Source organism: Python bivittatus, unplaced genomic scaffold (genome assembly GCF_059951505.1).
Source record: "Python bivittatus isolate LINGU-HERP-01145 unplaced genomic scaffold, Pbiv_v1 ctg000700_np1212, whole genome shotgun sequence".
In the NCBI taxonomy this organism is placed as follows: Eukaryota; Metazoa; Chordata; class Lepidosauria; order Squamata; family Pythonidae; genus Python; species Python bivittatus.
The window spans coordinates 66,393,645-66,409,229 of NW_028277098.1; the positions used below are offsets into that span (position 1 = coordinate 66,393,645).

The 15,585-nt window shown below is 38.4% G+C and overlaps 1 protein-coding gene across 1 annotated transcript in view; it reads left to right on the forward strand.

Moving 5' to 3' along the window:
• The window catches only part of CUNH6orf132 (chromosome unknown C6orf132 homolog), a 43,999-nt gene extending 28,904 nt beyond the window's left edge, over positions 1–15,095 (forward strand). The window contains exons 3-5 of the mRNA XM_015887625.3: positions 4,611–4,686; positions 9,378–12,336; positions 13,120–15,095. Of these exons, the coding sequence (XP_015743111.3) occupies positions 4,611–4,686; positions 9,378–12,336; positions 13,120–13,222 (3,138 nt within the window). The 3' untranslated portion in view covers positions 13,223–15,095. The remainder of the gene's footprint in view (positions 1–4,610; positions 4,687–9,377; positions 12,337–13,119) is intronic.
• The last annotated feature ends 490 nt before the right edge of the window (positions 15,096–15,585 follow it).

The window sequence follows — 15,585 nt, forward strand, 5'->3', positions numbered from 1 at the left end:
TAAATTTCTCTCTTCATAGGGGCTTAAGCCACATTTTACCTGTTCATTGCCTTTGTAATGGATCATCTCTCTCTCTGTCAAGGTCAACCTCTATATTCTCTATGATATGGTTAGTACTCCTGGTCCTAAATGGAGTACTTTTCTCTTGTGTCCAGGGCATCTGGAGGTGGTGGTGTAAAACAAGTCAAAATAGCAACCATGACTGTGGAACCAAAGCTGCCATCTTAAATGTTTTGACTCCCTCCCCCTCCAGTGGAGGCCAATACTTGGGTCACATTAAAAATTATAATTTGGTAGGTAACAACCTTTGGAGGTCTCTGGAGGCTACCTTCAAGACTTTTGGAGCCTTCATGAAGCTTTCATGCTTCAGTCTGTATGCCTGTTTCTCACACACAATTCTGAGGTTGACTACAGTAGAGCAGAGGAGATTCCTAAACTTTTTGCCATCACACCTCCCTCTAGTGCAGTGTTTCTCAAACTCAGCAGGTTTAAGATGGGTGGACTTCAACTCCCAGAATTCCCCAGCCGGCTGGGGAAGGTGGATTTTTTTGTAACAATGTAACTAAAAGGTCCTTCACACCTCCCCTGGACTCTGCCTGCATCTTTCCAAGGGAGGTGCACCTCCCAGTTTGAGAAACCCTGGACAAGAGCAAGCCATGGCTAGTACAAGGAAGATACAGTCATGGTTGCCCAGTTTTCTCCTTCCCTAATGAACTTATTGGTTTGCCCCACCCCCAGTTTTTAACCCTTTACTTGCCCTTCATCATTTTGATTTGAGTGTTTTCACATTTAAGTTCAGAAGACTTTGGCCTTTTGTTTCAGATAGCAAATATGCAGTGGAAAGCCCGGGCTTTGCTTAATCATTATCCAACCTTGTATTCAGAGCAGAGCAATAAATATTCAAATAAACAAAGCACCAAATTCCAGTAAGATGTCTATTTCCTAGTTACTTGTTAAAGCAGTTGATAATATACTCTCAATCTCATCATATTGTGGGATCAATCTTTAAACTGTGCAATGCACTTTACCAATTTTCTGAATCAGTTCAGATGAATTTAAGCCAAGATATGAACGAAGCAGTAGATCACAGCCTCAGCAATCCTTTCTTATGAGCTATGATTAAAGTCAGAGGTTCCTTGCAAATTAGATTGTTTTACTCTGAAACAAGAATCTAAGGTTCTAAGGAATCTAGTACTAGGATAATACTAGGATAATAATAGAAATCTAGCAGAGAGCCAGTTTGGTGTACAGTACAGTAGTAGTTAAGGTGCTGGCCTAGAAAGTACTGAAAGAGTAAGGTGAGACTCTAGACAATTATGCTTTATTCAGTAAATCATGGTTGAGCAAAACCTAAGCTTAGCATGTGTAAACCTAGTTTTAATTCTGTTATGGTTTGATCCAAGTATAGTGATTTATGCTAAAGCTTTTAACAGAATGTCCATTCAGTAGACTGAAACATTTTGATATAATAACACAGTGAAGCCTAAAGTACAGTTATGAGAAGATAATTTCACTCCTAGCAGAGGATAACAGCAGACAACTTCTAGCTACAATAATTAACAGACAGCAAGTTAATGCAGGAGAGTAAAACTAATTATAGAGGGACTGTGAGTATTCCAGTGCTCTATTTCTAGTCTTCTATTCCTATATGGTGGAATATCATGTTGTATTATTTTCCTAGCTATCTTTTAAAAAAATAGGAAAAAGTGAAGACTCCCTTGAGTCAGTTTTGACTCCTGATGAATATATAGAAGTGAGCTTTGCCGCCTCCTTCTTTTTTTAAAAAAACTTCAGAGCAAAACTTATAGCCCTGGGATTTTCTCATGGTCTCCTATCTTAGTACTAATCATGCCCAACCAGACATAACTTTTGGGGATCAACCAAAGTTAAATCAATGCTGCCATTTGGTGTAACTTTGCTAAATAGTTAGGTGAATACTCATGTTGATCATTCAGATTTACCAAAACTATGGACTATTTTGTTCCATGGTTAGGAAGGGGTTATGGCATAATATATGCAACAGGTGTCTGACAGGTTGGGTTCTGATGTGGGTCAGCTGAATTTGGGTGAAGCTGAAATTTAGTGCTATTAAATAACTCTGAGTTTACTTAGGGACATAAGAAGTATGAGGTTGACTCATCCCTAATTTAGATGCATTAACATATGTTGAAAGGACAGCAGGAACCCTAAATGCTGTTTTGTGAAATAAGTTTAAGAGTAAGTTGCAAGTGGGTGAGGGACAAATAGAGTTTTGCTCTGAGGCTAGATTGTGGCAGAAGCCTGTTTCACCACTCTAAGCTATTAAGAGAGATTTCAATGGTAAATGATATTAACTGAGGTTGAAAATGAAGCAGGGAAGGTGGGCATCTAAAATGGTACCAAACTGCCTTTTCCCAAGCATGGAATCTACATCCTCAGGCTTAGAGTCACAGGATGAACCATAAACACACTACTAATGTTGACTAGAAACTAGAAGTAATCTTAAAAGTGGTAATACAACCCCAAGCCAATTTGCCCATCATCTCTGTAATCTGTGTGGTTCACCTATTTCCTCTTTGTTGTTTCTTATCCAGACAAAACATCCTCAACTCGTTCAACCTTTCTTCATGCTATTATTATGCATTTGTGTTAATAGTATATATGGCAAGCTACTGTATATAAACAGAGAGCAAACCCCACTCCCTTTTAGCACTGAAGATGTTACCTAGCTGGGTAATGAAACGTCTGCAAGAAAACAACCATGCTCAGAGAAACCCAATAACTCCACACTTCAACCCCGAGTTACATATATTCTCTTCTATTAATAATATATATTATTACATTATATTTTATATTATTATTATTGCTATGATTTTAATAAATAAAAATTATAAACTTAGTTTATTGGCTTTAAAAGAGGAGGAGGTTTAAATCCCAACTATCTGCAAGCTCTGCTTTGAGTTTTGCAAGAGATTAATCAAATAACTTTGTTAGTGGTGCTTGTCTTATTATGCAAATTGTTTTATAACTGCATTGAAAGCCTGGGCGATCAAGGACACAGTCCACCCCATTGTTCCTGTAAATACAGTTTGCTTAAATGCACCATGGGCCAGGACTAAAGAAGTACGTTCTTCAAATGAATTCAAGGACTTGGACATGCCTAAACTAAATGACTTCTTTGCCTTGATTAGTGTATCCAAACCACAACATGCAGCTTTTGAAAGCCAACACTCAGATTTCAAAAACAGTTTAATATGTGACATTAGGAATGGTAATTTGAGAAATACTAGTCTAGAATTTCTTGGACCCATGGAAATAATTGCATAATTTCTTGGATTCTGACCAATGAGTTTGTGGCACACTCCCCTAATTAGAAAGAAATGCCCTTCTTTCTGGTCTGCAAGATGTTTTATAGCATACAACAATTAAGAAATCCACATACCCGTTTTCTAGATGCTTATGTCAACATGAACCAAGAACTTCTGCATATGTCCAATGTTGGACACATGAACACATGCACCTGATATGACCCTGATTGTAAGAATTAGGTTGAATCAATTCAGTGGAATCAAAATAGATACGCTACTTCACCTTGCCAAATCTAACTTGCATCCTCCAACATGTCATCAGGTTTGAGCAATTTTAATGCTTGCGAACAGAAAATCTTCATCAGGAAATTCCATCCAAATTCCAGCTGAATGGCTTTGCTTGAACATCCTTAATATTCTAGTGACAGAACAAGTGCATCACTTCAGCTAACTATTAGCTATGAAACAAAAGCTTGAAAACCTACTATTTTGCCGGCTCTGAAAAGGGAAGTATGATAATATTATGCACTGTTCTACTTTCTCTAACTAGGAAATGTTGACTTTACAATGACAATTGTGTAAGGAAATGACCGCTTCAGTTCTTCTGTAAACCATGGTAGGAAGCAAAGCCAATTATTGTCTCCATTGCACATCCCTGAATTTAATAAACAGGGTTGTATATCACTTTTCTATACATACATGTATAGGATATATAAGATTGTAAACTGCAAATGATTTGTAATGGTAGAGAGAAAGTTCTTTTGACTGTAAAATATAATACTTTCATATCCTTAACAGTTTTTTTTGAAGGACTCTATATAGCACTATCATGCAGGCTTTATATTTATACTCAGGGATTCCAAGTCAAGATGAAATGCAAAACTATTACTTCTGCATTTTCAAGACTGGATCAGTCATTGTGTGTGTGGATGCATCCTGAAGTCTCCCTTTTTTTTTTTTTTTGCAAAAGTTGGGGAAAGTTTAAAAGATTGCACTTTATGGATTCCACAAATGTGAGTTAGCATTGTAACAGAGCAGATTTATGAACTGAATTTGCATACCCACTAGAGTTTAAATAACATTTGTCTTGTTCTTTAACAATAATATAAGCCATAAGCAATTTGTAAATATTGCAGGGAAAATATTTTAGATAAAAATGGAATAAATAATAGTAAAGTGTGTGTGTGGTTTTATACACACACACACATACATACTGTATATATAAGTGATCCATATATCAAGTATTGAATTCTTCTAATGAGGCATTTACATTTACCAGGTTTTTTCTTCCTAATCGTAAAGTCAATCTTTCAACCTTTTCAGAATGCGCAAGAAGCACATGGGGTAGCTGTACCGACACCATCTGTTCCGGCGGGCTTTGAGGACAAGCTAGCTGTAGGTAAGATGACAACTGGGATGGATACTCACCATATCTAGTATCTGCATATCATTAGCTACAGTTTATTATCTTATTTGACAGTGAAATCCTAAATTTTGCTTTGGCATCAGTGCATCATCTTGCAATATTAGCACAATGTTTTTTTTGTGGTGCTCCTGAACCTTTGTGAAACTGTAATCAATCCTTCACATTTAGAAACTTAGGACTGAAACAAAAGGTGTTGACCACATTTTATGGAAAGGGTCTTCAGCTGGAGTAATCAGGGAATCCATCTACCAGGAAGACAGAAAGATAACTTCTGATTCCAGGATCCGTTTTTCCTGTTAAGATAAATCAGCCATGTGGTACCTATAGGTATTATGGCATCCGTGATTACTCTTAAGTGATGCCTATGCAATAGCAATTTTTTAAAAAAGTAGTTGTTTTTGGCTTACTGTTGTTTTTGGCTTGGTGCTGCTTTTATTGCTGTCATGTATGAAGTTTTGTTGTGGTTTTAGATGTTACCATGGATGTTTTGAATCATTATTTTATAGTCTATGCCAGTGTTTCTCAACCTTGGGAACTTTAAGATGTATGGACTTCAACTCCCAGAATTCCCCAGCCAGCTTTGAGAAACACTGGTCTATGCTGTGGTGTGCTGGTAAATGTTTAAGAACTGGCTCCAGTGCCGCCACTGCCCCACTAGCCATGTGGCTCAGTTCTGCTCTCAACTGGTTTGCAAAATTCCAGAAAATTTAACAATTGGCTTTTGCAAGCCAGCTCCAGCACATCACTGAGTCTGTAACCTACCAAGAGTCTTTTTTGATTGTGGCAGAATAAAAATGTGCTATAAATGAATGAAAGAATGAATGAATGAAAACTAATTTATGAGATTGTCAAATTTCAAGTGTTTTCTTGTGATATCTCAAGAGCATGATTAACAAAATGTCATAAAACTGTGGCCATTTAATTTTGAGACAGCTCCTTTTGGTGACCTCTGCTGTTCCAGTTAAGACAAATGGTTTAGCCATATTGGGCCATTTTAAAAATTTGTCTTTATTTGAACAGACTGTAATACCCATAATGTGTATATTTAATTACTGTGTTAAATTATCTGTTTAAAAAAGAACTGGTGGGGTTTGAGTCAAGAAGGACCTGAAGAGCAGTGTCTCAATTCATATCCCTACCTTTGGCATTTTCAGTCAATTTTAGAAAAATCCTACTGCCTATATTCCATAACTGACAATAGCTAACAACCCAACCCAATTTAAATTCAGTGACAAATATCAACACTCATTTAAGCTTGGCATATCTGTGACTCAATTGCTGAGGATGCCAGTAATGCAAAGAAATGTCTTTAACCCCCCTCCCTCACTTGATAGCTAAGTACAACCTTCCTCTAGCCCAGTGTTGTCCAAACTTGGCCACTTTAAGATGAGTGGACTTCAACTCCCAGAATTCCCTAGCTGGCTGGGGAATTCTGGGAGTTGAAGTCCACTCATCTTAAAGTGGCCAAGTTTGGACAACACTGCTCTAGCCAGAACATTTGTGTTTGTGAGGGTTCTATGAAACTTAGAATCTGCTTCTCTTTCATATAGTGTCTGTTTGTTTGTTTGTTTGATTGATTGATTGATTGATTATGTGCCATCAAGTCAGTGTCAAACCCTTACTGACCACAAAATTCCTCAGTCACATTTTTTTAAACTGGGGTCCTTGGTTGCATTTAGGAGATGATTTTTGCTCAATAAATCTGAGGGCGTAAGGAAGGTCATTTTTAAATGCAACCAAGGTTTTTAATGTGCCATCTAATGACTTTTCAATACCCCCACATTCTGTGATCATGTTTTCTTTTTAGATGAATACACTACTTAGCATTAAGAGTGTGAATTCAGTTCTAGTTTTCTGGCCTTCCTATTCTAAGACCTTTCAAAACATCTACAACAAACACAAAATACTTAGCACTGCTAACAGGAAGGCTTGGCACAGAATTGAGGGAGCTACCATTAACTTAAATCAACCTCTTAAAAGCACGTTCAGCTAGTTTCTGCAGCCAGGCAGCCGGCAATTAGCAAACTTTTAAATATATATATAGTTACTTCCTTGTTGATGAGCAGGTCTGGTTTGCCACAGTCCCCTATTGCTGAGAAAAAGAATTGATTTTGTTTGGCCTTCTTTATAGCAACTCTTTATAAGCTGATTAGTCTCTCAAACTCCAGTATCTGTTCCATCTCTGAAAGGAACATTTCCTGGATACCAGATAGGTGGAGTGCTGTGTGTAGTTTCATATAACAGCTACTGTAAATCATTATGTTATTCCTTTTAAAGATTTCTTTGTAGATCATTCAAGCAGAGCTAAATGTGCCATTGCACTGGTAGACTCATATGTCTGAGCTGGTTTGCCATTGAACTGATCTGAACTGGATTGATTGGGGGTATATTGTGCACCTTTTCTGTTGTGGAGGTCCTTTTCTTATTTTTCTTTCTCTCCTCAAAACTGAAATGTAATCTTGTTAACCAAGGAAGATCTCTAACGGGGACCAAACCCTTTCCTGATTGGCAAATTAGTTTACCTCTCTCTCTCTCTGTACATGTGTGTGTGTCTTGGAATCTGTACAAGATATAGCACACTTTGTTAATGTTTGATATTATTTATTATTTAACATTAAGGCAGGAAGTTGAATTAATTTTAATTAAATAATTTAAACCAGTTCCCTTAATATTATAACTTTGGTAGGCTGTCCATCTTTGTTTTTCCTGGAACTACAGATATTTTCATAACCTTGTCACTCTAACAGATTGAGATATTAATAACAACAACAATAATAGTTTATTATAACTGCCCACTGTAATGGCTTATAAATACAAAATACAAAACAATAAAAACTGTTAAAAACATATAACCCCATAGACAGCCCAGACTGTTTTATCCAACCAAACCCAGCAAAACCAGGAGCTTCAAAACATGCAGAGAGGGCACTGTCTGTATCTCTGGGGGGAAGCTGATCCAGAGGGCAGGAGCTGTGACAGAGGAAGTACACTTCCTCAGCCCTATAAGATGATCACATTTAATAAAGGGGACCAAGAGCTCTGCTGGAATATACTAGGTGGGCAGGAACAGTTGGAGAGATAGGCGGTCCCTCAGTTATCCAGGCCCTATGCCATAAAGGGCTTTATGGGTAATATCCAACACCTTGAATTGCTACCAGAAGCCAACTGGCAACCCATGCAGCTCACATAGCAGTGGTGACACATGGGCACACTGAAAGGCACACCTTACTGCTTGTACCAGTTATAGCTTCCAGATGGTCTTCAAGGGCAGCCCCATGTAGAGCACATTGCAATAATCCAGATATGGAGACTCCAAGTTCTCCTCAGACCCATCCTTCTAGCCCCACACTCCAATTTCCCCTCTCTTAGTTCTATCCTCCCTATAGAATATAAACTGTGGGGAGATATCCTGTATTGCATGCTTTGAGTGACTGTTCTAATACTCAATCATTATAGGCTATTAAAACTCACTGTGGGCAGATGGGGGAGCTGAACTTTTCTCCCACCTATATTATTATCCCTGTCATTGTGAGACCCCACCATTGAAAGTAGCCCCCTACCCAGTAGCAAAATAGCTTGGAAGAAGTGATTTTGAGAGGGAAAAAATATGTTTTCATATCATCTGTGTGCTTTACATGAATTCTGCATTGAGTTGCATTCATGTCTGTAGTGTGTTATTTAAAGCCAAGTTGAGCATGATGTTAAATTTCTTTAAATTTCATGTATTTGAACAATGCATATACATTTTTGGGTTTTTAATAAAAATAATCTGGTAGGAAAAATGTGGCTATCATAAACCCATTGGAAGCAGGGGAGAAATTTAAGCTTTCCTTCCTGCTGCCATCCAGAATAAATTGTGTAGTGTCTAGGTGCCACTTGTTTGAGTTCTTATCTGTAATCAGGAGCTAATGTTTCCCATGGAAGCAGAAGCTCTTTGTATTTTATAAATGTACACATCATATTTAGCTTGGCTTTTACTCAGTGGCAACCTTCCTCTACATAAGGTTCTACAGATATTTAGGGATGCAGCTCAAAAAGTTCACCAGCCAGAATGGCCTCTGGTCATGCTGGGATTCTGCATTCTGCAACCCTGACACCTGGAGGCAGGCAGGTTAAAGTGTGCTCTCCAGCATAAAAAGGAACAGATTCAATTGCAAATTACAGATATGCCTCAAATTATAGGAATAGACCATCTTATTTTTCAGTAGAGATTCCAGTGACCATGTAAGGACACACAGCTCTCTTAAATGTGATAGATAAATTTGATGTAGTTGCTGCATTAGTGATTATGTTCCCCATTTGCCTCTTCTGTTAATCTTAGAACCCAAATGAACTTTCCCCAAAGAACTTCCCACTTGCTTAATTAAAAAAAGCATCAGTGGCTGAAACTTATTTCCATTATAAAAATAACAGTTAATTTGCCAGTCAGGAAAAGAAATTGAAAACCAAAAATTGAAGGTATTATAAATGGATTTGTACATTTTGTTTCTCTTTGGGTTTTGACGGCAGGGAGGAGCTACCTTCTCTGATTCCCTTCAAAACCTTTTGAACTATTTCTCACTAGAGTCAAACAGAAAATATTCACTTAGATAAGTTTACTCTTCCCAGTGTAAAATGAAAGCAATATAATATATTTATTTACTTATGTGCTGTTTTCTCCCTAGGTTCACAAATCAATGGCAGTTATAGAAAGTACAATTCAGTACTTGACCTGAGGACAAAGGCATTTGAGCAAGATTATTTGGATGATGATTACATTCCACCACCACCTTCAATTCCTCCTCCTCCACCACCACCACCTTCAGCTGACTTACCATCAATTTCATCTTCTATGATAGCTCCACCTCCACCTCCTATGGTATCTCCACCTCCACCTTCTGTGGTAGTTCCACCTCCACCACCAATGTCTCCTCCACCTCCACCTCCACCAGCAATGCCAGCTCCATCTCTTTCATCTCTGACTCCACCTTCATTCCCATATTCCAATATGTCTTCTCCCAGTACTCCATCCCCACCAGACTTCATTCCTCCTCCTCCTCCTCCTCCTCCTCCTCCTCTAGATTTTATGGATAGTGCATTACCTCCTATTCCTCCAGTTTCATCACCAGCTTATACACAACCCTTCTTAAATGGTGTGTCCAAATGGAAATCAGAGACTGTTCTAAATACTCATAATTCTTCCCTCATCTCTCCAACAACACCTATTCAGAAGGAGTCACAGTTACCACAATCCAGCCCAGAGCCTCACCTCACCTTTCCCAAATCATTAAAAGTACCCCCTCCTACTCCCATGAGAACATCGTCTATTTCCTCAGGAGAAAAAGAATCAAGCCCCAAAGAACAGTTTTCTAGAATGGCACTTGACAGTCACACTCCTCTATTACCTACTGTACAATCCGCTGCCATAGATCACTCAGAGGCAGAAGCTAGAGCCAAAGCTACTTTGGAAAAGCATTTTGCTTTAGCCACAGAATCTGAAACATTAGATTCCGAAAGATGTTCACTGAAGAAAGAACAGAATTTCTTTTGGTCCACTGAAGAAAGAACAGAATTTTCATCTCCAGACCACGCATTGTCTGACGATAATGACTGGAAGGAACGTTGCAATCTGGATAAGTTGAAGAATGAACTGTCAACCCTGCTGTCCTCATCTTGCAAAAAGGAAGACAGACAGATTGAAAGAACTATGGCTTCCAAGTCTAAAGGCACATATATTGATAGTAACAATGTTACTACGGACAAATTAAAACTAGTTAAGCATGATATGAAACAAACATACTTACCAGAAGGAGCAGAGAATGAGAAGAAAGAAAAGAAACTTGCTAACATTTCTTTCCCAACCACATCTTTCACCAAAGATGTTTTCTCAACTACAGACAAATCCCCCACCATTCAAGGAAATTGTGTTATGAAATTTAAAGAGGAGTTGGAAGCTTTACTGGCTCCAGCAAAGGAGGGAGGCCCACCTTTGGCAATTGCAAACCTGAGACATAATCCAGAAACAAGGAAACAAATTACTCTTCAGTTTGGTGGCAATAAGGACAATAATGGTGAGTTGAAATTTCCGACAGCAAAACCATGTAGTACCACATTGGAAGTTACAGAGAAAGAACCAAAGACGCCTAGTGCTTCTGTCCACACCTGCAAGCCACCAATTTCACCTTTAAAGCCCAAAAGTGAACACTTGGCTCCACCTGCATCTTCTCCTTCCACTTCTGGGGCTGCCTCACCCATACAAACTGCTTCTCCCAGTGTGGATCTCTCTCTTCTGCAATACAAGACTCACAGGACAAGATTGGACTCTGATAACAGCCTTGCCTCTGCAACGTTTCCCCAAGCTACACATGATGGGCCCAACAGCCCAAGTAATAATGAAAATCAAAGAGATTCTACTGGGAATGTGCCCTTAACAACAGCTAAACTATCTAGGAATGCAGAACAAGTGAGCAGTGATATTCTATTTCATCCTGTTACAGGAGAAAAAGTAGAGAAAGGGTCTCCAATGGCTCTTCTTCTGGCTGCACAACTGCGGGCCCAAAGAGCCAAGTGTTCTGCTTCTGCCTCCCAAAAGAATAGTTATTTATCTGAGAAGTCCCAGCTAAAGTTGAGCAATAGCAGCCAATCCGAGAATGGGACATCCACCATTTATTACAGCAGTTCAAAGCCCAACACTGTCAAGGTTGTACCAAAGTCCCCACACAAGGACTTATTGGCAGTCTCTGAAAGTAAGCAGTGTAATGGAGCAACTGCATCCAACAGCCATATCTGGAGCTTGTCAGGACAAAGTGAGAATAAGCCACAAATGTTCTCCAATGGCTCCGCACAATGCAGGGATACACTGAAGTTCAGGGAGATGAATGAATCTCAGAGTCTTTCATCAAGTAAGTGTGGTTCATCTATTTTGGTTCCAAACTTCTCAGACTCCAGTCAGTTGAAGCAGCATGATCCACTGAGCACATCAGAAATTCCTTTTCATTTTCTCCCTCCATCCCAAAACCATACTGTCAAGAATGATGAGGTGGAAGAAGGATTCAATTACGAAATAATTCCTCCACCACCAGAGTTCAGCAATGATGCCTCTGAGATCCCAAAGTGGTCTTCGGATGGGGAAAACTACAAATGTCTCAACCTATCATGTGATACTCAGACCTCAGATAAGCACCTTAACTTCAACAACTCAAGCTATAACTATGGCAACAGCTACTCCTTGACATCTAAATCAGTCCTGGAAAGCAGTCCAAGTCCAAGTGGATATAGTCACCATTACCCAGGTGGTAGCTATACCTCCAATTACCTTAGTAGCTGTTCCAATAGCCGCCCCCTAATTAAAAAACGCCTTTATATATCAGAGACTGATGGCTTATATAGCAGGGCAGGTATGTCTACTCGCAGTATGAGCACACCTAACTCCTATGGCCACAGTGCAGTGACCTACAATTCTCCAGCTGCAGAAGGGATCCACCGAGCAAATTCTACTCATAGAAATGTTCCCAATGGTACACAGGGCCGAAGGGTGTCCTTGGAAATACCTGGAAAAATCATAACTTATAATACTACTTTCAATGATGCCCAGTATAAAAGCCAAAATGGAGAATATTCAACCAATGCAACAGCTGATGGCAGGTATGTTCCATTTGTCATGAATACAGGAATTGTAATGTGGGTAAAGGGCTGCATGGAAATATTTTGGCCAGAAGTCTGCATGCAGGTTAACATTCTGCAGTTTCCATTTTCCAGTATAATGTAAGCAGTCTTTGTTTTTTCCTCCTTTTCAGAGTTATAATGCTGTAGATAGAGTACTTTCCATTTAAAATCAAATTATTGTTCAGCCAGGTGACCAGATGTCTACTACTCCAGCCAAATGCATGCTTCTTCCATACGTGTTCCTACAGCTAAGATCACTGTCAAAATCACCAAGTTCTCAGTTGAGAAGGAAATAATGTATTACTAGTAGATGACTGTTTGATATGACCAGCTGTTTATTTCAAGTTATATTTAGAGAAAAGAGATAGGTACTGGGAAATTTACATAATTCAACAGACCTTATTTTCAGATAGACTAGCCTTTTATTTCTTTTATTTCTTTTTTATTTCTTTTTGAAATGGAAGTGAAAATATTCAGAACACCCAGGTTATTCACTATTTATAATGGGATGATAACACTGTTAGAATTTAGCTGAAAAAGCCATTAGGCCAAAAACCTTGTATTACATATCTGCTGTATGTGCCTCTGATAACCAAAGGCTATCTCACTATCAAAATCTCAGATTATACTGACTTGAAAAGTTTCTTCCTTCAAAATTGTTTTCTTGTATTTGGAATATACCTATTAATTGGATCACATGACTTTATTATTGCTAAGAATTTCTATTGAACTAATGATATTTTTGCTATTTCTTCTGTTTAGACCTTTGCATGGGAGTCCACAATATGGAACTGTAAATACATTTACTGTCAGGCCTGGAACACGACAACCTATTTCTTATTCATACCAAGGGGGTCTTCATTAAAACACTTCTGTCAGAAGCTCTGCATCTGCACACAGCTTGGGCCAAGCTTACTATTACTCATCCTGGACCTCATTCTCTTTTCTGTATTATACCTCTTCTTTGTATAGCTCTGTAGGGCCTGTATCTTTTTGTAAACAGATTGGTTTTAAGTTATTCAGACAATGTTAAGAATGAGTCTTTTGAACCTATCTTTTTACCAAGCTTCTAATCAGAATGTAAGAGTAGCTACATAAGCTTCTTCATTCTAGGGCACATTTGACTAATAGGTGTCTGCTTTGAATAGAAGGGCATGGAGTAACTTTTACCTTACTGGCACCACCTTCATGAACATGCTTTGGTTATTCAGGACAAGCAAACAAAGAATGAAGAATGCAACAGAAAGGAGAAACAGAGAATCCAAGATCCAAGTTAAAGAATGGCCATTCAATAACCCATTCATGGCTATTCTAGATCAGCCATGCATGGCCTAGAAAACAGGCTGTTAGCCAGAAGAAAATGGCACAGTTGTGGGAAAGAGAAGGACGAGTTCACAGAAATAAAGGATGAGCAAGGTAGAATGGATCAGAGAGGCTAGAGTTTTGTGACACTTGGAGTTTCAATAGTGCCACCACCAAAGAAAATTGACTAGAGCTTTTCTCAGCAGTGCATCTCCAAGTTGCACCCACTAGTTTTTTGTTTATCACATCATTGTTACAGGCTCAGGGATCCTGATTAGAAAAAAGTGAGAAACCCAGGAGCCCTTGTCAAATATTCTTAGATCTTGCAAAAGACTTGAGACTGAACTTCAAACTAATTTTTTAGACAAAACCATTTAGCTTTTGCATTATCCACCTCCACAAATAAAAATGATAACCATTCTACAGACAGAAATATAATTCTTGCAGTCCCCTTTAAAAACCAACATCTGAATTTAATTTGGGAGGCATTTTTAATTAAAAACCGTACAATATTTAAATGAACCAAACAACATATCCCTGCCAGGCTAACCTGAAGATTCCTCGCCATTGTTGCATTTACGTTTTTGTTTTCAAGAACACAATCACAACATTGTTTTTTCTTGTGGTTTCTTATTTTGGTTTAGGATTTTTAAAAAAATATTATGGATATGAGAGGTGTATTATGGATAGAAAAGGTGCTGGCACCTATACAAATGAAACTGAAGTATATCTCTGCAATTAAAGTGAAAGCAGTGCACGTTTAAAGGTCGCCTCTGAAAATGTCAACTATGTCTGTTTGAAAGTAAATCTTATTCAGTGAGATTTACTTTTAAATACCTAAGTAGCAGATAGCAGCTATAATCAATTTTGGCTTGTACTGATTATACATGAAAGTTATAGTCCCATTGTAGCTCTAGTTTTTTAGAACTGAGAGAGAAAATGTCCTTCCCAATTCATTTCTGCAGATTTTGCAAAGAAACACGAATATACTCATTTTTTTACACACTTATAGATACATTATTTTAAATTATAAAACATGTACAGTCATGATGATTTTGCCTGGCAGCAGATTCACTTTGATGAAAATATTTTGTCAAAACTATAGTGTAGTTTGAGTTCAGTTTAAATCATTAGGGAGTTGGTTGTCTGTCCCTTAGGGATGCTTCATATCTAAAGCAATCAAATGTTTCCAAGCCTTTAAGAACTACGGTATGTAAAAAGAGGTTTTAACAGGTGTAGTTTGTTACACTCTAGTATTGCAAGCCATCTTCTGTATTGCATTTATTCATCCTATTTACAAATTACTTTATTTCTTGCATGCTGGCTGGGGAATTCTGGGAGTTGAAGCCCACTCATCTTAAAGTTGCCAAGGTTGGGAAACACTGACCTAGAGTAAAGCCACCTCTATCAGTAGACAAAATGAATCCACCTCAAACAGAAGGTGGGGTGGGGTAAGGTGGGGTGGGGTGGGATGGGGTGGGGTGAACAGAAGTAAATTGTTAGGTATTTAATTTGTGGATTTTCTTCTTTGATTTTTTGTTTTGTATCTTTACGGCCAGGACTGGAAAGATGTCCTTCTGTAATTTTCTGCCTCATGTGGTCAGAAGAACTACTCTGCCATGATAAGTGTCCATTTGTTGCTCTGCTTCAGGCAAGGGAACAACTTGGATTAGCCCTGATTATAACCTTTGATACTAAGATAAACTAATTGAAGAAAATTTCCTACCCCTCTAGAAGATCTGGGAGGCTCCTGACTTGTAACAGGAAGCGGGAGTCTGCCTGAATGCCCCATAGTGAGAGATTCTGTTCAGCAATATCCAGAGTCCATTCCTGCATTATGTTTCAAAATGCAGAGGCATCATTGGATATTTCCAGTATGCACATAAACAGCACGTTCAGTACTACAGTACAAATGTCACATGACGT